Raw genomic sequence first — 23,770 nt, 5'->3', positions numbered from 1 at the left:
TCTGAGCTGATAGCGCTCCTGCCAACATGGTGAATGTTCCTAAGACCCGCTGGACATTCTACAAGAAATGTGGGAAGCACCAACCCCACAAGGTGACCCAGTACAAGAAGGGCAAGGATTCCTTGTATGCCCAGGGAAAGCGGCGTTATGACAGGAAACAGAGTGGCTATGGTGGGCAGACTAAGCCTATTTTCCGAAAAAAGGCTAAAACTACAAAGAAGATCGTGCTGCGACCGGAATGCGTCGAGCCCAACTGCAGATCTCAGAGGATGCTGGCTAGTAAGAGGTGCAAGCATTTTGAACTGGGAGGCACAAGAAGAGAAAGGGCCAAGTGATCCAGTTCTAAGTCGATTTTGTTATGAAGACAGTAAAATCTTGACCTTTCACCCCCTTTGATTGTCTTTGGTGAGGGAATAAATTAAAGCTTTCATAAATTGAAAAAAAAAAAAAGAATCTATCTCAAAAAAATAAAAACCAAGTCTACTAGGATAGCTCTTGGGAATTGGTAAAGGCACCTGTTTGTTACCAAGCCCGATAACCTGAGTTTGATCCCAGAACCCACACAGTGGTGGGAGAGATCTGACTCCTCCATGCGGGAGGCCCCGCCACCCCAATAAATACATAAATGTAAAAATAAAAACAACTATCCTGAGTAATTTTTTAATTAAAATTTATTTTATCAGGCACTGTTATATGCCTCTAATCCCAGCTACTCTGGATGCTGAAGGAGTAGGACCATGAGTTCAATTCTAACCCAGGAAACAAAGCAAGATCTCATTTCAGAAAGCAAGTAGGCAAACAAAAACTATCATTATCTTAGGGTCATCAAGAAACAATGAAACAGACGTCAGGATGTCGTTTAAGACACCACTCCTTGGCAGGCACTAGCAGTCTGGCCGCATTATAGGTTCATCTGTGTTGCTGTGACAAAACTTTGACAGAAAACCAGCTGAGGAGACAGGGGGGACTTATTTTAACTCACAGTTCTGAGTTATAGTTCATTATTTTGGAGAGGTCAAAGGAAGGAACTCAAGCAGCTTGTCACATTATAGCCACAGTCAAGGGCAAAGAAAAAATAAAACATCCTTCCTTGCTCATCTTAGGAATCTCATCTTAAGAAATCCCTGCCCACAGAATGGTACCACCTGCAATGGACTAAGTCTTCCTTTATCAATAAACAACCAATTCCCAAGACATGCCTGCAAATCAATATGATGTAGGTAACCCTTCACTCCTATATCAATTAACAGCCAAGACCATTCCCAAGACACGCCTGTGAATCACCATGATGTAGGTAACCCTTCACTGAGACTCCCTTCTCAAGCCCTGCAGCTTTTAATCCCAGAGCACAGGGATCTCTGCTGGAGACCAATTGGTTCACACAGGAAGTTCAGGATAGCAAGGCCTACACAGGGGTCTTCGTCTCAAAACAAACAAGCAAGCCAAAGCAATGAATGAGAGGAAACAAAAAACCAACCAAACAAACAAACCCCAAAGAGTCTTCCTTATAGGGAGAATACTGGTTCTGTCAGCTTGACAATAAAAACTAATCAGCACAAGCATTAAAAGATCAGTTGTAAACCAGAGTGGGTGTGGTGGCTCATGCCCTTAATCCCAGCACTCAGGAAGCAGAGGTACCTGGATCTCTGTGAGTTCAAGGCCAGTCTGGTCTAGAGGGAGTTCCAGGACTAAAGCCTCTCTTGAAAAATCAACTAAACAAACAAAACAAAACAGGTCAGTACTATATGCTAGCCAAATTAAAGCCTTAAAAAACAAAATAAAACAAAAAACAGTGGAGAGCTGGAGAGATGGCTCAGAGATTAAAGTTAGGAGTGCTGTTGCTGTTGCTATTGCAAAGGACCTGCGTACAGTTACCAGAATCCCCACGGTGGTCCTCTTATGACCTCTATGGGCAGCAAGCATGCATATACTGACCAGAAGGCAAAAAAACATTCATGTGCATAAAATAAATAAACAAACTTTTTAATTAGGATGTTGCTAGAAGCCTCCCTCCTGCATTCCTGTCTGATAAGCCCCTTCCCCTATCTACACCCCCAACCCCTGCTCTGTGTGTGTGTGTGTGTGTGTGTGTGTGTGTGTGTGTGTGTGTGAAAGAAGAGAGGGGAAGAGGGGAGGGGGAAGGAGAGGGAGAGGGGAGGGAGAGGGAAAGGAAGAGAGGGAAAGAGGGAGAGGGAGAGAGAGAGAGAGATCCTTTTAAAGTTCTAATCAAACTCAAAAGCAGTAAGACATCTGTAATTCCAGGCAGACCAATCAAAAGTTCAAGGTCACCCTTAGGTATGTAACAGATGTAAAGAAGACAGCCTGGGTTACACGACACCTTGTCACTTACAAACAAACACCCATTTCTAGTTAACTCTTTTCCAAAAATGTCTTATCAACCTCACCAGGACCCAGTCACAGGCATTAAGCATGTATATGTTTAAATCAAAATAACTCTAAGTGTTTCATTTGTTCTCAATGTGAATACATTTTACTCATGAATCACATTGAAGACAGTAATATAAAAGAAAGCTCAGGCTGGTAAAGTACTTGCTGTTCAAAGCCAAGAGCCTGAGTTTGATCTCCAGAACCAATAGAACCGACATTTCACACGTGTGTGTGTGTGTGTGTGTGTGTGTGTGTGCGTGTGTGTAAGGAAGGGAGCTCTCTGTTCCTCCTTGTTCCTGCTCTTCAGTTCTGCAATGTAGATGCTGCTGCCACCCATGGCCCCTTCACTGACATCACTACATGGTCTACATACACATTCCAGGATGATCTTATCCACACAGTCGCAGTCAGACTGAGAAAGGGAAACTTAACCAACGGGAAGGCTATCTTCACCTTCCCGGAACAAGATCGCACCAACATCAAATGGGATGATTCTGGTGCCAAATACGCTGGAGTCCACTGATGCCTTCACCACCATGGAGAAGGAGATTGGAGCCAAAGTGTCAATCTTTTCCCCTTTGGCTGTTCCCTCCATGTCTGTGATAGGCCTGAACTACGGGAAGTATTGACAACTCACTCAAAATTGCCAGCAATGCCTCCTGCACTATCAACTGCTCAGCAACCCCCGACCAAGGTGACCCATGACAACTTTGTGGAAGGACTCATGACCACCATCTACGCCATCACCACTGCCCTGAAGACTGTAGATGGCATTATGGAAAACGGAGGTGATGGCCACAGGGTGCCCGGAACATCATCCCTGTACCCACAGGAACTCCCGAGACTGTGGGCAAGGTCACCCCAGAATTGAATGAGCCCACTGCTGTGGCTTTCTGGGTTCCTACTGGCAATATGTCTGCTGAGGATCTGACCTGCAGATTTGAGAAGGCTGCTGGGCACAATAACAGCAAGAAGGTGGTAAAGCAAGAATCAGAGGGCTCACTAAGGGCACCCTGGACTAGCTGTAGTGAGAAGCAGGTTGCCTCCCATGACTTTAACTGTGACACCCATTCCTCCATCTTTGATGCTGGTGTGTTCTGGCATTGCCCTCTGTGACCACTTTATCAAACTCATTCCTGGTATGGGATAACAACAAACTTGGCTACAATGGCAGGATAGTGGACCTCATGGTCCATGTGGTCTCCAAAGAGTAAGAAGTCCTGGACCCATCAAAGACACAGGTGAAGAGAGAGGCCCTCAGCTGCTGAGGAGTCTCTGTCCAATACCAGACCCCAGCACTGAGCAGCTCCCCTCACAGCTTCCATACTAGACCTATGGAAAAAGGGGAGGGACTTAGGTAACCCTATTCTCCTAAATACCATCAATAAAGTTCATTGCACAGGGGGCTGGGGTCGGGGAAGAGTTGGGCAAGAAAGTACGTGCTTGTAAGCCCAGCTTTGTGAGGCTGAGGCAGGAATCCATGGGGTCCACTGTCCAGCCAGCTTGGCCTAGGTGGTGAGTGAGCTCTAGGCCAATGAGGGACCTGTCTCAGTACGATGGCACTTTAGGAATGATTCCTAGGGCCATGCACTTAAGACATATAAACATAAAAGAAATCTAAGAGAAAAATGCCCATTTTCTCACTTCTAACTGTACCATACCCTGAGTGCCCACTCCTTACATGTCTTTGCTCAAATTTTCTCTTATTAGTTCAAGTTACTGAAAAAATATTGCAATAGTTGACATGTTCAGAGTAGTAATATGTTGGTCACCTTTCTCTTTTTTAAGCCAAACCTCACTATGCACAGTTCAGGCAGGTCTGGGATTCACAACCCAGAGGCCTTATCTTGCAGAGACCTTTCCACATCTGCCTCACAAGTTCTGAAACTACGGACAGGCACTACCATTTTCAGTCTGTGGGCCACCATATGATGCTAAAACAGATATACTTACAAGGTTAAAAGAAATCTATATTTACTTTCCAAGGTAGTTTGAAAAACAATATTGAAGTATAATAGCTTATGCTTTTTTTTTTTACTAAATAGTATTTTTTAAAAAGTTAATTCCATAGGGCTGGAGAGATAGCTCTGCAATTAAGAGCACATACTTCTGTAGAAGACCCAGATTTGATTTCCAGTACCCACAAGACAGCTCACAAGTGTCCAGACCCAGAGAATCTGATAGCCTCTTCTGGCCCCCATACATAGTACAGCAGACACACACACACACACACACAGGCAAGAATACACATAAAATCTCCTTTAAAATTCTTTAAAACCTTAAGCCCAAATAGTACAGGGATCATCATATTTAGGAGCTCCCTGGAGATCAATTAAACATTCTAGTACAAATCTAAATCTGCTATGTGACTTATTGACCTAGGTTGGTAAAGACAGTCAGCTAAAAGTCTTTTTCTTTTCTGCAGCCTTGGAGAAGGGCAATATCCAATGGTGGTCTTAATGAACCAACAGTTTAATCAGGTTCTACAAAACCAGTTAGAAACAGTATACATTTAAGTGCCTTGGTATGTCTGCTTGCTTTCTAAGAAAGGTTCTCCCTAAGTTGCCCCAGCCTTCCATGAGCTGGGATAACAGATGTGTTACTACGCCCAGTATTCTGACACAAGAAACCATCCAAACTATTCCTAAGTGAAAAATCAGTTTGCTAGTTTTTGAATTAGTACAATATAGGAAAAAGTAATAACAGGAGCACATGAGAAATGGACTCTAAACATGTCATATTTCTTTCATATATATTATTTTAATAAGTAAAATTATATGACAGAATTATATTGGCATCTAGAGTTTAGGGCTTCCCAAATAACATGGTGTGTGCGCAGACACGCACGCACACACGCACACACGCATGTTTGTATGGAGAAGGGGGGATGAAGACATATCAAGATCTTATTTTAGCCAGGCAGTGGTGGTGCACGCCTTTAATCCCAGCACTTGGGAGACAGAAGCAGGTGGATTTCTGAGTTCGAGGCCAGCCTGGTCTACAGAGTGAGTTCCAGGACAGCCAGGACTACACAGAGAAACCCAGTCTCGAAAAACAAAAAAAACAAAACAAAACAAAACAAAAATCATACTCTGAGCAAGTAGCATATAGCATTTTAAAAAAAAAAGTTCTGGGTCAATTAAATCTGACCATGAAAAGTAAAATAGTAAAATGAAAGCACCTAGTGCTGGGCCTGCCAGACCTGCAGGCCCAACATTCTCCTATGTTTTCAGTTCTGTAATGTTCTAACTCTACAGCTTGCAAAGAGACTCTGCCAGTATATTTTTTCCAGCTTCTCTTCTAGTATTAGTGATCACTTCTTGATGTTGTCACTGTGCTTTAGAAATGCCTTCTGACATCTATTGTTTCAAGTCTACTGTGAACTCTTCCAGCGCCATCATTTAGTGAGTTATATCTTTTCAGTAAGTTACAGGACAGTTGAGGCCATTTTTTTTTTAAGCCAGTAGAAGTTGACCTCTGCACACACCCCAACCAAAATTCCCAAAGCAACAAACCAAATAAACAAACAAAAACCCCAATCAATTTCAAAATTATCCTATAAAACTGTGTAGTTGGGGCTGGGCTTGGTGGTACATGCCTTTAATCTCACCAGTTGGAAGGCAGAGGCAGGTAATCTTTGTGAGTTTGAGGCCAGCCCGGTTTACATAGTAAGTTCAAGTCAGCCAGAAGCTATACAGTGAGACCTTGTACTGGCTGGTTTTGTGTGTCAACTTGACACAAGCTGGAGTTATCACAGAGAAAGGAGCCTCCCTTGAGGAAATGCCTCCATGAGATCCAGCTGTAAGGGCCCATTGTAGGCGGTACCATCCCTGGGCTGGTAGTCCTGGGTTCTATAAGAAAGCAAGCTGAGCAAGCCATGGTCACAAGCTAGTAAGTAACATCCCTCCATGGCCTCTACATCAGCCCCTGCTTCCTGACCTGCTTGAGTTCCAGTCCTGACTTCCTTTGGTGATGAACAGCAATGTGGAAGTGTAAGCTGAATAAACCCTTTCCTCCTCAACTTGCATCTTGATCATGATGTTTGTGCAGGAATAGAAACCCAGATTAAGCCAGGCATTGGTGGCGCACACCTTTAATCCCAGCACTTGGGAGGCAGAGGCAGGTGGATTTCTGAGTTTGAGGCCAGCCTGGTTTACAGAGTGAGCTCCAGGACAGCCAGGGCTACACAGAGAAACCTTGTCTCAAAAAACCTAAAAAAAAAAAGAAAGAAAGAAAAAGAAATCCAAACTAAGACAGACCTTGTCTCAAAACAAGCAAACAAAAACCTGGAGGGGGCTGGAGAGATGGCTCAGAGGTTAAGAGCCTTGATGCTCTTGCCAAGGTTTGTAATTCACAGGATCAACATGGTGGCTCACAACCAATCATAGCTCCAGGTCCAGGGAATCCAACACTACCTTCTGACTTCCAAAAGGTGTCCGGTATTCAAATAGTGTACAGACATACATACAGGCAAAATATTCTTACATGTAAAATAAGCAAATCTAAACAACAGAACAAAACCAAACAAAGAAACTATGGTGGATGCCTACAATTCTCAGCACTTCTGAGGTACAGGCAGGAAGATTCAAACTTCAAAGTCATCTACAGCTACATTTCAAGTTTGAGTAGACACTTGAGCTACATGTGACCTTTTCTCAAAAAAATGTGTGTTGGGGAAATGAAGTTATAGCACCAGCTTTCTAATGTTAGAATGAGAGTCAGGTCAATAGGCCCTTGAGTAGTATGCACAGTCTAAGCAGAGGTAAAGCACATGGGTAAACACCAAGCAGTGACCTTCTATCCAATTTTGGATTTTCAGTTCACTTTAAGTTCACATGTATGGTTCAAAGGATTGGGACTGCCCGTTCTTTTTGTTTGTTTGTTTGTTTTTGTTTTTTTTTCGAGACAGGGTTTCTCTGTGTAGCCCTGGGGGAGATTGCCCGTTCTTCTAGAAGACTTACTATCATCTTTCTTTTGGGGGGGGTTTTGGTTTTTCGAGACTTACTATCATCTTAAACACACTGAAATTATTAATTTATTCTTAAATAAATCTGTTCTTCAATTAGTATTTCCATGGACAGACACACTCACTCTAGGCACCTTCATTCAGTTTGGTCTAAATCTTACAGTATTTCTTTACTTACTTATTTAGATATGTAAATTATGTCACCCAGGATAACTCCTGATCATCCTGCCTCAGCCTCTCAGGGATGAGATTACAAATGTCATGCTGGAAGCTATTTAGTCTTTATGTCAGGAAGCAGTGACTCTTTCCTAGACGCACAGTAGTCTTTCCTCTTTTTGAGAGAACAACAGGTGGATATGATTCATGATTCACTGGACTGGAAGGAGAGGAGCTGGATATCTGTAGTCAAGTTTTTCAGGGCTACCCGAGGGAAAGCTGAGTGCAAGTTACAACTGTATAGGCAGGACAGTAGTATGGTACAGTAGCCCTATCTCTCTCAAGAGAGAGAGAGAGAGAGAGAGAGAGAGAGAGAGAGAGAGAGAGAGAGAGAGCGAGCCAGCCATATGGCACCTAACTTAAGACACTGAAACATTATCAAGACACTTATATATAAAATAGCAATATTACATAATACAGTTAAAAGATTCACATTTATTGTGCCCGTGCATCCTGTGAGGCAAACCTATATAGCAAAGATTCGCTTAGTAGGTTAAAAAAAGATGGGCTAGAGAGATGGCTTAGTAGTTAAGAGCATTTGCTCCTCTTGCTCTTAAAGAGGACCCCATGTTTGACTCACAGCATCCATATGGAGACTCATAACCACCTACAGTTCCAGGGGATCCAACACCCTCTTCTGGTCTCCACAGGCACCCCAAAACATGTAGATTTGTATGCAGGTAAAAATTCATAAAATGTACAATAAATCTTAATAAATACAACTCAGAGAGCTTAAATTTCTTGCCCAGAGTCATATAACTGCACATAAGTGATAGAACTCAAAACCAAGGAGACTGGTAAGAAATGATGCTGTAAGTCAGTCCTATTTGAATTTACATCTTGTAACCTGTACTTTTAAGGCTAGAATGAACGAGCCAACTATTCCAGTGTAAGGAAATGTATACTAAGCCAGTGGTGGTGCATACTTTTAAATTCCAGCACTCAGGAGGCAGAGGCAGGCAGATATCTGAGTTTGAGGCCAGCCTGTCTACAGAGCAAGTTCCAGGACATCCAGGGCTACACAAAGAAACAAAACAGAACAAGAATACTAAAGGACCTAGGCTGAGTCCCCAGACCCATATGGCAAGTCACAGTCATTTGTAACTCCAGTTTCAGGGGCTCTGGTGCCTCTTCTTGCATCAGAGAGCACCAGGGATGCACAGACATCAATGCAGGTAAAACATACATGCATATAAAAATGAAATAAAATAAAAATTAAGGAAAAGGGCATATATGAGGCAAATATGAGAGCACTGAGATGAGCCAATCCGGAGTACCGAACTCATTCAATAGAAAAAAGGCCATTTCTCCGCATGCTCTTCCCAGTAAGCCTAAGAGAGTCAAGCAATTTTAAATATTTGGCCAAGACTTATACAGGCATGATTCCTGATGTGTATAGGGTATATTTTAGCCAAAATTTAAGTGAAAAGAGTAAGAGCAAAGACTGTATTCAGTAACCTCGAGTCTGAACTGAAACAGTGTGTCTTTTGAGTCCATGTGGCAGACTGACCATGAACTCATTTTGTAGCCAAGATCACCTTGAACTTCTGATTCTTTCTACCTCTTCCGCACTCAGTTTATGCCATGCTAATAATGAAACCCAGGGCTCCCTGAGTGCCAAGAAGCACTCTACAAAGTGAGTTACATCCTTTGCCTAAAAATAAAAGTTCATCCAGTAACAGAAGAAAAATATTAGCAGACATAAGTCTACTGAGTTAAAAGCAGCATAATTTCCCCAGTATCTATTTATATGAAGATTCAGTATGTGTACAAACTTTCTTCCTCTCTCCCTCCACCACCCTCCTTCTCTCTCATTTTTATCTTTGAGATGACTTCCAAAGAAGTCTGTGTAATTCCAAGCTTCAGCCTTTCACTATCAACATCTGTCTCGCAATGAAACTAAAAATTTAAGGTCAGCAAGATGGCTTAATGGGTAACGGTGTTTGAGAGCCAGCCAGTCCAGTCATCTGGGCTCACATGGTAGAAAGAAAGAGAGAATCAACTCTCACAGACAACAGACACACACACACACACACACACACACACACACACCTCCCTCTCTCTCCTCTCAGTTGAACTCAAGTGGATCTCGGTCTCTCTCGAGTCTACAACACCCAGCCTAGGACTTAGCCTGCAGAGCCCAAAGTAAAACATATACAGTAAAAGGAGGTAAACAACTCCGAAGATTGTCTTCAGACCCAGCGCGCGTGCGTGTTCAACCCTTCCCTAATCCTTTTCAAAATCAAGACTTCCACCACTTCTTCGCCGTCTGGCTTCCCTTTCTATGTATTTTAGCTACTTTCCTCTTATTGTGACAAATATCTGACAAGAAGCAACCTTTGAGGAGGCACTGAGGCTTGGCAGCACAGTGGACGGCAACAACCTGCTTGTAACCTAGCTGACTAAAAGCAGCTTTCTTCCCCCTCCAAGTAGACAAATCTAATCCCGCTATAAATTCCCCAGCCCTGGTGGCTTTCTGGAATGCTGACGACGCTTCCGTGAACTTCTCCACCTGACATCTTATACACCTCTAAAGCCAGCACAAAAGAGATACTGCCACAGTTTCGGCTGCCTGGACCCTATGGACCACAGCTGCAGTGGCCTCTATAGCTAAATCTAGGGAAACACTTCTAGACAGCTGCTTTCCAGCATGGCACCCCAAAGACTCTACCTAGTCAGGCTTTGCCCTAGGCAGTTATTTTCTAGCAGGATGCCCTGACAGTTCTACCCTGTTGGGCACTCCCCTTTCAAACGAATGTCATACTCTGATGTGTCCATGGATGTCTGTCTTGCCCTCATGACCCCCAGTCTCAGTCTACGGAGTGGCAGAGAATATAGGCATGAATACAGGCATGTGCAGCTATGCACAGATATATGCATCATTGTTAAAGAACATCACTTTCTTGTTCTATCTAACAGAGGGAAAACTTTAGGCATGATCTCAAGAGTAATCAAATCCATCACTGGGAGGTGGAGAAAAAATCAGGAGTCAAAGGTCATCGCTGGCTGATAGCAAGTTCAAGGCCAGCCTGAGATATACAAGACCCTGCCTCAAATAAATAAAAGAAAGGGGGGGGGCTGCAAAGAAAACTCAGTGGTTGTTTAAGAGGACTTCTGCTCTTACAGGACCTGGTTTTGGTTGTTAGCACCCACATGGACTCCAACAACCATCTGTAATTACAGTTCTAAAAGAACGGAAGCCCTTTTTTGATCTCTGTGAGAAATAGGCATGCATGAAGTGCAGGTATTTATATGCAAAGCACTCATAGATGTAAAATTTAATAAAATGTTAAAAAAGCCAATCTAGGGTGCTCTGTGTATGCTTCAATGTGTGAAAGTGCTTGCCTGCCAAGCCTGACAGCCTGAGGTTGATACCCAGGACCCACGTGGTGCAAGAAAAGGACCTACCCACTCAGTCCCATGGGGATACAGATACAGGGTCTCATCTATCGCTACTGAATTTGCTATGCAGCAAAGGGTGGCCTTGAACTCCTCCTGTCTTCACCTTACAGGATCTAGGTGTGCTGAGACTGTCGGTGAGCACCACCACACATAGCTTATGACGTGCTGGGGATCAAGCTAAGCATCTCAATAAAGGTATATGAAGTTTAAGAGACAAAAATATACAAAAAGGTGGACATGTTCAAGATCTAGTTTTGTTACATAAAATACTGAAAACCATCAAAACATACAACTATATTTAAACTATTATTTAGTATGAGGATATGGTAGATATCATTTTAGGCTTTTAAAATATGGACTGTCCACATAAATGATTTATTTTATAGTAAATTAACGTGAAGATGGTTTATATCGCAACATGATCTCAGATGTATTAGAAGTAAAGGGTTACAGAGAACATTAAAAGGAGGACTATGTCTGTATGTTTGTGCAGATACATGACACATGCATGTACATATTTCTGATGGTATCTAAGTGGAAATATATATAAAAAGTAGACACCACAGGACAATATGTAGGCTAACAGGGTAGCTAGAAGAAAGAAAAAGGAAAGATGTCTTCAGATCTCCTTAGATCAGGAAAAATGAAACGTACTTTACCTTGTACCATTGTTCCTAATGACTTCCACAGTTTCTTCAACAAAATATCGGTCCTTGACATATGCAAAGACATCATCGCAAATCTCATGCAAGCGTGAACGATGAGTAAGGTTGGTCAAGTATAAAACTGGAATAATTAGTGGTTCTGGGAAACTCTGGAGATTCTGTCGTGCTTTTCTTTCTGATTCCAGTGCTTCCTGATAGGTGAGTCCAGGTCTGCCCGTCACAGCACAGCTCCACACAAGGCTGTTGCACAGGATGGTTCGTTCAAAAAAGTCACTAAGAAACAAAAGCAAATCCCATTACCTATCATGCACAAACTTTACATTAAAATCAATACCTTTATGATCTTTTCCCCTATGCCACCTCATCAACTTATTCTTTAATACAAAATTAACAAAAATTAACAAAAAGTCTTTAAGGCAGATGCTTACACTCCAACTCACGTGTGTTACCAGCACAGTTGAACAAGTTGTGCCACTTCTGAAACTTGGAACCAAACTAAATGCAGATTCAACCTTTCTTTTCCTTTATATAAGCTTTTTTGTTGAAAAGCATAACACTAATGTCAAATTAAGCATGACTTTTTATAAGACCTTAATAGTAAAAAACAAACAAACAAACAAACAAAAAACAATAAATCTGGGCAATTAACAATAAGAGAAAACTAAATATTTTATGTGATGAAAAAGTCAATAAGCAGTACAAGAATTCTTAACATAAGAGGGCAAACATGGCCGGGCAGTGGTGGCACACGCCTTTAATCCCAGCACTTGGGAGGCAGAGGCAGGAGGATTTCTGTGAGAGTTTGAGGCTAGCCTGGTCTACAGAGTGAGTTCCAGGACAGCCAGGGCTACACAGAGAAACCCTGTCTCGAAAAACCAAACCAAAAAAAAAAAGAGGGCAAACATGTTGATCAAGTCTGAGCCTTTGTTCTCTTTACAGTAAGCAATGACTTTACCTTCATAGAAAAACAAAATAGAAAAGGGAGAGAAGCAACAACAATACGGAGGGAAGGGGGAGAGCGAGTGTGGTGGCTCCTCCTCGTCAGCTTGACTGCATCTGGATGAACTACAGCCCAGAAATGGAGGGCACACCTGTGATCCAGATCTTCAGGTTAGAAGCCCGGAAGATACAGGCTTCTGACCTGAATCATAACATGGGATGACACATGCTTTTGATTCAGATCTTGAGGCATAGTGTCCATGAAAAGCTTAAGCCCAGGAAAGGTGGTATACACCTTTACTCTGGGCCACTCCTTCTGCTGGAGGCCTACATAAGAACAATGGAAGAAGGAAGACTCACTCTTCTTCACCTGCTTGCACTTACTTGCCAGCACATCTGTTGGAACCTACTTCTTCAGTTCAGGATTCCAGCTTATACAGAAGACCAGCTGAAACAACTAGCCTCGTGGGATTGAGCAACTACTAGATCCTTGGACTTCCCATTCACAGCTGCCCATTGTTGGGTCAATTGGGTTGTAGACTGTAAGTCATTACAATAAATTCCCTTAATATATAGAGACATTCCAAAAGTTCTATGACTCTACAGAACCCTGACTAATACAGCAAGTGAGGAGAGAGAACTTGAAAAAGCAGAGATTTTTGAAATACTAAACAAAATTAGGATAATAAGCTGGGCATACTTGGCTCACTCCTGAGTAATCAATCCAGATTCAGCAGGCCGAAGTAGGAGAGCTCAACAGTTTCAAGGCCTCCAAAGTGAGTTCCAGTTCAGCCTAAGCTACAGTTTAATGCCCTGTCTTAAAAAATAAACCTTCTGAGTTCGAGGCCAGCCTGGTCTACAGAGTGAGTTCCAAGACAGCCAGGACTACACAGAGAAACCCTGTCTCAAAAAAAAAAAAAAATATATATATATATATATATATATATATGATTTATTTATTTAAAAAAATAAATAAAAATAAACCAAGGTGCCAGGAGTGCTGGCACATGCCAGTTCATGTAGCACCTGGGAGGTAGCCTGAGCTACCTGAGTCCTATCTTAGAAACCAAAGGCTCAGGTTACAGCTAGGGAGGGGATAAAACTACCATTCAACATGCAGTGCCATTGTGAACTACAGTAGTTTCTTAATATGAACCTTTGTTTTCTGAAAATATACCTAGCTTCTTTTAAAGTACAAGAAACATATAAAATAGAAAAACTTCAAAGAGAGATTGGGTAGAAAAATGCCCTGACTATACAAAAAAAAAAGCCCACACACATACATTAACCACAAAAATGTGTCTTTATAGACATACTATAAACAGATGTTCCTATAGAGAAAACAAGACTGAGAAGGAAGAAAAAAATGTTGTGTGTGCATGATTCTAAACATTTCCACATTATCTGACTTCTTATTTAATCATGTACTCGTGCATCATTTTACAAGGAGGTTCTTCTAAATATAAACCATTAGACACACACAACGTTAATAACAGGTAGCCAGCTGGGAGGTGTGGTATAAAACACACTCTGGCCTATTTTTCAGTAACTGCGTGAACATGTGAGCCATCATTCTCTAAGTCTCACCTTCCTGACACACGCCCATCCTCCTCAACGTAATCTTGGCTAGTCAATCTGTCTTACACATTATCCCTGTAAACACTCAGATCTTCAAAGACCATTTGGGGCATATCTATTAGGACTGGTTTATGTATGTTTGTCAAGATAGCAACAAATTTTTTTAAAAAATCTATGAGAAGAGAAACCAATGACAACACAATAAAAGGGGTGATGATGACAAGATGGTGATGATGATATTGGTAATATGATGACAATGATAAGGATGATGAGAAGCTGAAGACGACGATGATACCCAAGGCTGGAAAGCTGACTCGGTCAGGAGCACTCACTGTTCTTACAGTGGACCCGAGTTTGAATCCTAGCACCCATGTCAGCAGCTCACAACTGTCTGTAACTCCACCTCCCAGGAATCTGATGCCTCTGACCTCCTCAGATACCTGCACTCACGTGCATACACCCACTCACATGCATATATGCATAATTAAAAATAAAAAATTTTACATGTGCCAACTCAGATGACCCTGATTCTATTTGAAGAACCTTTTCTGAAGTATGTTTTGGTGTAGCAATAAATGGTTATTTTTATAAGAGACAACAGGTATACTAACAAGAGAATTCAGAAAAAGGTAAAATGGATCAGGAAATTCTAGAACTTTTTTTCAAGTGATATTAAGGGTTAGGTCTTAACCTGAAGAAAGCATAAAGTTAGCCTGGTGGTGGTGTTGGTACCTTTAATCCCAGCACTCAGGAGGCAGAGGCAATGGAGTTTGAGGCCAGCATGGTCTACAGAGCAAAATCTAGGACAGCCAAGGCTATGCAGAGAAACCCTGGCTCAAAACCCAAAAAACAAACAATAACATAAAACAAAGCATAGGGCTGGAGAGATGGTTCAGTGGTTATGAGCACTGACTACTCTACCAGAGGTCCTGAGTTCAATTCCCAGCAACCACACAGTTGCTCACAACCATCTGTAATGGGATCCGGTGCACTCTCCTGGTATGTGTGTCTGAAGACAGCTACAGTGTACTCACATAAATAAAAATAAACCTTAAAAAAAAGAAAGCATAAAGTTAAAGAATGCTGAGGTGGGGGTGGAGGAGTGGAATCTATTTCTAATAAGCAAGAAAATGTCATAATAATTTATTAACTAAGATAGGAAAAGATACAGCTAACAGCGAATTTTGAGTATAGAAGATAAAATGGATATAAATAACAACAAAATAATTTATGTTTTTGTATATTAAATCCTACTATCCACACCAAACCACTTCAAGTGGTTAATGGTCCATATGGCCAAGCAAAAGCTTCTGTGTCAGACAGCACAGGTTTCACTGTATCAGCCAAGTGCCTAGGATATTTGGTGGGCCAAAAGGCATCCGAAACTGCTACAGGGTGACAGTTAAGTATAAAACAGGTTTTGACAGACACTAGAGTCAATACTGTCTAAAATTATCAAAGTGAGCAATGGTACAAGTGTATTACAAACCACCAGGTAGCCGGGCAGTGGTGGCGCACGCCTTTGATCCCAGCACTTGAGAGGCAGAGGCAGGTGAATTTCTGAGTTGGAGGCCAGCCTGGTCTACAGAGTGAGTTCCAGGACAGCCAGGGCTATACAGAGAAACCCTGTCTCAAAAAAACCAAAAAATAAAAATAAAAAATAAAATAAAAGGAAACCACCAGGTACCATGTTACCAGGTAAAAAAGGGGGTGGGAGCCAGCAAGGATGGGTCACCAAGCCTGAGAACCTGAGTTCCATCCCCCAAACCCACAGCTTGCAAAAAGAGAATCAACTCTCACAAGCTGCACTGATACATTCATTCAGTGCTAACTAAATTCATGTGCATGCACACAAAGAATAAACAGGTCGGTGGGTAAGTAGATAGATAAATATAAAAGATAAAATGAAAGAAAACAGGATGGGAACCCAATGATGCAGCTGCTCCACTCCTCCCATGAGGTTCCCTTTATCTTCTGCAAAACCTTACTGTTCTCATATTTCCTTTGGTCTCTAGACAGTTTTTGTTACATTGATAGCCTTGTACACAAAGATCCAACGCTCAGGAGATAGGAGGCAAGGTGCACTCCACCACGGTGGCGGTGTTATCACAGAGGAGGGAGAGTTCATCACCCCAGCAGCACAGCCGGCCTGACGCACATCTTCTCCTCAGCCCACTGGACCGTTCTGCTTACACTTGACCTTCACCGCACCCATTCTAGATTATCATTCACACCAGACTCAGGGGAGTAGGTCACACTGTCACTTCAACATCTCCAAGTACATTCTGCTATTGTGAGCAAAGAGAAAATACAAAATGAGAAGAACTGTTTCATATAAATTACTTAAGCCAACATAAATTATATCTGATTTATGACTACACTCTTCAAAAGGACTCTTTAGGATAGGGACATAGTACTGTCTAGAAGCCAAATCCAACCTTCTTTTGTATTTAATTTTACTGGCACACAATTTCATCTTCACTTCTATGTATTCTCTGCTTTCTCAATTCATTTGTATAGAGTGTGGGAGACACTGTGACCAGAACAGTCTAAAGTATTTGTTATCTGCTCCTTCAAACACACAATATATGATGGCCTTTCCTCTTTACCACTGTTTCATAAGAAAAGAGTCTGAGTACAGGTTAAAAAAAAAACTTTCCTAAAAACATATCCTAGAGTCTATGTATTCTGGTAAACAAGCTAAGAAACAAATTAACAGCATGTTAATTTGTTAGGGATCAGGGAAACTAAGAGCCTCACGGATTTAAGAATTACGGAACATCGCACACAATTTAGATGAACACAAAGAGTTCTTTACTTAAGGACTGAAACTTTACAGCCAGATGCAAAATGTGGTGAACTCCAGAACAATCCAACACAAAGATCTAAAGCACTGTCTCCCCCACCCCATCCACGCCACGCCGCCAGAAAAGATCAGACATGCTAAAAATTAGAATTCCTAACTTAAAATAGTCTGTGATGTGCAAAGGATGAAAAATTGAGCTTATAAATTTTTAAAAGTGGCCACTACTGGAAGGCTGGAAAAATGACTGATAATTTTCTCCCCTGAGAGGGTTATAAGTGCAGATTAGATCATGGGTGAGACAGGATTAACATGCCTTATATTATAAAGATACTAGCAAGATAAAAAACATGTTTATACTCATTTCTAAACAACCAGAAATATTTTAAACTAGCAGACACGGGGTCCAGTTTTTAAAAGCCACTCTCGTTAACGAAATTTTATTTTGTATTTTCAGTGCTGCCTTTGACAGAGAAAACATGCCTGAAATCTGCAGGTGGTACAAAGCTGAGACTGGCAATAACGAGCTTGAAAATCTTAAGAGAAACTGGCAAAGGCAAACCTGCGCCGGTGCTGGGGGTGAAGTCCTTACTTTAAAATAATGGGTGAGAATAAGACAGTTTTAAGTGAAACTCAAAAGCATAACTTCAGTGTTGTTTTTAATACACTGTCCCTTGCTTTATAAAGGTTCTTTACATCTCCTACCTAGAATCTTTTTCTGGCTCACCACATGTCCTACGAGCCTTGTCCTTCAGAATCCACTTTAGATACTCTCCTGGTTGAGGGCTTCCCCAGTTCCTAGCAAACAGTTATCAGCTTCCTCTGCCATGTCTCCATTATGCTGGCCTCATAAGATAGATGGGACTTACACTATTATGCTGCAGACACTTCTCACTAAGGTGACAAATTATCTCAGCATTTTCAGAGTCTCTTCAAAGAAAAATGTCAAGAGTAAACATGTGTACTCTCAATGGACCACATTCTTTTTTTTTCTTTTTTTTTTCTTTTCTTTTTTTTTTTGGCTTGTCAAGACAGGTTTCTGTGTAACTGAGCCCTGCTGTCCTGGACTCAGTTTGTAGACCAGACTGGCCTTGAACTCTGAGAACCACCACCTCTGCTTCCAAGAGCTAGGACTAAAGGCATGTGCCACCATGCCTGGCTCCCCACATTAATTTTTTTTATGTGCACTTAGAAAGAGGAAGAAAGGAAATGTCTAAACCTAGCTTTATCACTCTTGAGGGGGTAAGTTACATAATCTCTCTGAACCTGGTTCCCTCTTCTATAAAATGGGTTATACAACTGTTTCATAAATGGTTTTATGTAAAAAAAAAATTAAATGAGATAATTCTAAACAAATGACTATAGGGTATGTGCACTCATTTCTTTCATTGATTTTTTTTAATTGTTCAGGATCGTATGTGCAAAGAAGATCCTAAGACAGTGCTTCTCAGCCTTCCTAATGTTGTGACCCTTTAACACAGGTCCTCACGCTGTGGTGACCCACAACCATAAAGTTATTCTCCTTGCTACCTCATAACTGTGATTTGCTACTGTTATGAATCCTAATGTAAATATCTGTGTTTTATAATGGTCTTCGGCTACCCCTGTGAAAGAGTCATTTGATCCCCAAAGGGGTGGTGACCCACAGGTTCAAAGCCACTGTCCTAAGAGAATCTCCAGGACAGTGAAGAAACAATGTCAGAGGAACACAAGAGAAAGTTGAACTTTGGGAAGAAGAATAGGAATTAATTAGCTTAAGTACCTGAAGAATTCCTTCCTGGCAACCCCGTGAGGGTAAGCACAGGAACAACAGAAAGTTTTAAAAGACATGGAGCTTAAGTCACTATAGAGTCACTATATAAGTCACTATAGAGAGGACAAGGGCAAGCAACAGAGCAAGTCCACGGAATATTTAGAAGGAATTTTTTAAAGTGTGTAGAGCGTGTGTGTTCTGTGTGTTGGGAGTGTAAGCACACAAGGGCCATGTGTGGTCAGTTCTTTTCTTCTGTGGGTTCCAGGATCTAAGCAAACGCAGGCCTCTGATTTGCACTGCAAGTGCTGAGCTATCTTGCTGGTTGGCAAGTGCTGAGCTATCTTGCTGGTTGGCAAGTGCTGAACTATCTTGCTGGCCCAATTTTCAGTGTATTTTGATTAATAACATCAGATTATAATAAACACTCTAAAATCCAATTTGTTGGCAAAAAAAGCTAAAGATGGGGCTGGAGAGATGGCTCAGTGGTTAAGAGCACTGCTTGTTCTTCCAGAGGTCCTGAGTTCAATTCCCAGCAACCACATGGTGGCTCACAACCATCTGTAATGGGATCTGATGCCCTCTTCTGGTGTGTCTGAAGACAGCTACAGTGTACTTGTCATATATATATAATAAATAAAATCTTAAAAAAAAAAAAAAAGCTAAAGATGTACAGATGCCTTTGAATTATGACTTCATTTTTAAAAATATATATGTGGATGTTTTGCTTGCCATGTATGCCTATGCACCACGTATGTGCCTGGTATCCAGGAGGCCAGAAGAGGGCACCGAACTGCCTGGAACTAAAGTTACAGACAGTTGTGAACCCTACTGTAAGCACTGGGAATTGAATCCAGGTCTTTTAGAAAGCAGTCAGTGCTCCTAACTGCTGATATTTCTCTCCAGCCAACACTGACTTTCTTAGACATGGGGTCTAAGTTCATGACCCCTTGAATCTAGAGTGGTCATTGTCTTCATCAATATAACAAAGATGACACTGAGACCTCACAGCTCTCTCTCGGCCTCAAGCACCTCAGGACACCCTCTTAAGATGAGAAGTCATCCTTCCGAGTCCCACACATGTATAGTATCAGAGGTCATTTCTTACTTTACTCAAGATAGCTTCGCCTTCAACTGGACGTCGTTAAATGGATGTGTCCAGAGGATGCCAGCAAAACATATTTTAATCCATTAACTTTGGGGTAAACCATTACACTACAACTACTGATACACATATTTTGACTGAAGAAAGCTATGTGTTAACAAAAAACAGTATAGCCTGCTAAATGTAAGAAAGATAAAGCTGAAAATTGGGCTTGTGGAGGCAGGGAGATCTCTGTTCAAGGCCAGTCTGGTTCAGAGAAATCCTGTCTTAAGAAAAGAAAAAGAAAGAAGTAAGAGAGAGTGGGGAAGAGTAAAGAAAGAAAGCTTTAAAGACTGTGGGCTCAACAATCGGGGACATGTAGCCAACTTATTCCCAAAAAGGAGCTAAATACATGTAGTTTGAAGACACTAGTTGGAAAGCTTACCCACATTCCCTTGCAGAGCGCACACTCATCACACAGCTTCGGATGACACCTAGCTTTGTGTGTCCTGTCACCAATGTGCAAACTGGCTGGTATGAAAAGCATTCTACCCCACCACAGATTGATGGCACCAGGTGTGGTGGCACATGCCTGTAATCTCAGCTCTCAAGGACAAGAGGGTCTCAAGTTCCTGGCCAGCTTGGGCTACACAGCAAAACCTTGTCATTCATTAACAGCCTGCTGATTTCTCCACTTACTAGAGCCTAATCACTGAGGGTGTAGTAAGAGCCAATGCTGAGCTGACAACAGACAGCGGGGCCATCTACAAAAACCCAGGAAGCTAACTTGAATAGCTTGTTCCTTTGTGCATATTTTCTACAAACTATGGTAACAGGAAGAATTCTTCATAGAAGCAACATGTGATAGTAAACAGCAAGAAGCATATAAAGTGGAAGACCTTAGAAATATAAATTAAAATTCTAGTGCCATCAAGTGCGAAATACGTGATTATAATTGCAATCTTTGAGCTTAATCAATATCCCGGAACCCTTCCTCATTCATGAAATGAGCTAAATTCATAAAAGAACTGACAAACAATGAAATACAATGTACTGTAAGCTAGTCAAATCTTTTCCGCTGGAAACTTTTCACTGTAAATTTCACTTGTTCTGGGTTGAAACAAGCTGGATTGCCTACAAGTGTGAGGTGGAAGAGATTATTAAACTTTACATGGAATCAAAGATGTGGAATTTTAATTCCAAACAGAAAAAAAATAGTCAAAGATATTAAATCACTGGATAATACAAATAATCATTTAAAAATATTTAAGATGTATAAGTTCTAGTATTAGGAGCCAACTGTCTTTTTCTTTTCTTAACAATTAACAACCAAAAATAAAAATTTGGGGCCAATCGAAATTATAGTATAAATATTTACCTGTCCTGAAACTAAATCATGTTCTTTAACATGCATATTTGCCCATACTTAATGTACTTTCAGAAAGCAGGTCAAACAGGTTAGCAATTAGTTCAGATACATGCAGTTCAAACCATTTAAACAGAGGAACTTAATACTGTATAATCACTGACAAGCCATCCTGGTCATAGTCTCTCTCTTAAAGAACACAGGGTCTTAGAAATAATGAGCAGTAATAGGAATGAAGCACACTCTTCAAAAGGAGGACAGTGTGGCAAGAGGAGGCCGACTTCAGCGCAGAGACAGAACACTATCTAGCAACGAAAAAGTTCCCGACAAACTAACCAGTAAGCTAGAGGTTTCTCGGAAAGTGACCAAAGCTGGAAGCTGAAGGCGAGGCTGAAATGTACACTTAAGAGAGAAAAAAATAAAAATAAAAAATAAAAAAAAGGTGAAGTAACAGGGTGAGCAGAGATAAACACTCAGACCAATAAAAGATTCTTTTTTTTTTTTTTGGTTTTGGTTTTGGTTTTTCGAGACAGGGTTCCTCTGTGTAGCCCTGGCTGTCCTGGAACTCACTCTGTAGACCAGGCTAGCCTCAAACTCTTGAACTCAGAAATCTGCCTGCCTCTGCCTCCCAAGTGCTGGGATTAAAGCAAATACAAGATTCTTAATACAAAAGGTAACCTTCAAATTAACACAAACCAATTTAAGATGTACGTTAAAATAGCTTTCCTTCTGTTTCTATAGATCAGTATATACCATCCACCTTAAATGCAGTTTTGGAAAGATAACTTCTTACCAATTAAGGGAATGGGAAGACAATTGAAAATAAATTAACACAGCTAAATGACAAGTCTTGTACTTTATAGATGATCCAAAAATCATAAGGACTAAATATCTAAGGGCATAATGCAATTTTGTTTAAGACAAATGATCAAATATGTTACCAAAAATCATCTCTCTTAAACTGTAACTTCCAAAACCTCAAATACTTTAGCACTGGGAAGAAAATACAGAGGTTGTTTTGTTTTGTTTTAAGCTATCTTTAAATGTTTTAATATCCTAAAACTTCAAAACATACAATTCCTCATTTTTCCTATTGGGATGCAAAAAAAAAAAAAACAAAAAAAACAAAAAAAATCTTTATTTCAGCATTTCAGGCTTCTCTGTGATTAGAATAATTCATCCCAGGTACCAAAGTACACCAAGGGTTTTTAATTCACAGGGGATAAAAGTCAAGTCTACCTTGCCCTCTGCAATGATGGCAGTAGCCTCTTTTTGAAGTTTGGATTGGAGGCACTGTTTGTGTTTTAACCTGGGGTCTTCACTTTGTAACCCAAAACTCACTCTGTGGCCCAGGGCTGGCCTTGAACTTGCAGACCCTCCGCTTCAGCCTCCTGAGTATCATGCCAGGGGAGCCTTTTCAAAAGATTGTTTATAGAAAAACCAAGGAAGGGTTTTGGATGTAAGCGTGCTCACTATTTTCTTGGTACTCTTACATTAGAAAGCAATCAGGACTCGTCCTCAGGATTTTAGCTTCAACATTAGATGAAGACATCATCCTTGCACAGTTACTCAACTCAAATCCACCGAAGAAGTTACAAGAGTGCACTCAAGGTAATAAAACAAGTCCGTACAGGAGCCCAGCGAGATGTGCACTCCTACTTCAAGGTGCTGTTTGATGAAAAGTACTATCTGCGTCTCTAGATAGAACACGTTTACCTGCAACCCCTTCTTGGTGGGGATGGGGGTGGGGTCTTACTTGGAACGGACTTTTCTAATCTCACTACTTTCTGAGCTGGCTGTAGAGTTTGCCCAAAGACCTGCCTGGATCAAGCCTTGCTCCCGGGCCCCCACACTCAGAAATCCTCCTACACACAACCTATTTGGTTGCTATTAACATACGGTTTCTAAGCCACAAAAGAGAGTCTGCGTGGAGGATAAAGGACGAAAAAGGGCTGGGGGTGGGGTGGGGGTGGGGGTGAGGACCAGGCTGTTCCTGTGACTGATCAATTCGGGCTCTCACTTAAAGAGTCCCTGTTTAAACGCGGGTCGCTGAAACATATCCCACCGCTTCGTGTCACTGAAACCACGGAAACTCTTGGATGTGCCAAGCAATGAACTAAAAAACTGGGAGTCGAAGCTACATCTTCGGCAGCTCCGGGTTCTTATCAAAACAAAAGCAGTGGCACATGTCAGGCGGCCCACATGCGCCAGGGGAGGGGGGGGAGGCGACAGAATGAAGCTAGAGTTGAACTTGTCTCCCCCCCCACCCCTCTCCTAACTCCCACCGCCGAGCGCTTGGTTACTCGAAAGGAAAACCGGGGTGGGGGGCGTCCGGGACCCAGCTTGTCTCCCACTCCCTTTCCCCACGCTCGGCCAGACTTCTTCCTCGCAGGTCTCCCGGGGGCGGAGACGCCGCCGAGTTCCCCGGGGACGGGGAGTTAGTCACCAAGAAGAGGCGGTGACAGAGCGCGGCTCTCGTCGCACACTCTCAGGCCTAGGCGGCGCGGGGCGCGAGGCCGCCGCTCGGGACACCCGTGCCCCAACGCCCCCGGCCCGGTCCTCCTGGCCGGTGAAGTACACCCCTCGCCCCTCGGCGGAGCGAACCTCCACTCC

General features: G+C 41.9%; 1 protein-coding gene across 1 annotated transcript in view; it reads right to left on the bottom strand.

The window, feature by feature from the left end:
• The window catches only part of Baz1a (bromodomain adjacent to zinc finger domain 1A), an 87,956-nt gene that overhangs the window by 63,065 nt on the left and 1,121 nt on the right, over positions 1-23,770 (bottom strand). The window contains exon 3 of the mRNA XM_028781608.1: positions 11,632-11,910. Within this exon, the coding sequence (XP_028637441.1) occupies positions 11,632-11,910 (279 nt within the window). The remainder of the gene's footprint in view (positions 1-11,631; positions 11,911-23,770) is intronic.

The sequence above is a fragment of the Grammomys surdaster genome, unplaced genomic scaffold (assembly GCF_004785775.1).
Source record: "Grammomys surdaster isolate TR1022 unplaced genomic scaffold, NIH_TR_1.0 98, whole genome shotgun sequence".
Classification (NCBI taxonomy): Eukaryota; Metazoa; Chordata; class Mammalia; order Rodentia; family Muridae; genus Grammomys; species Grammomys surdaster.
Note: the sequence above shows the minus strand (reverse complement) of the source record. Positions and strands in the feature narration are given on the sequence as shown.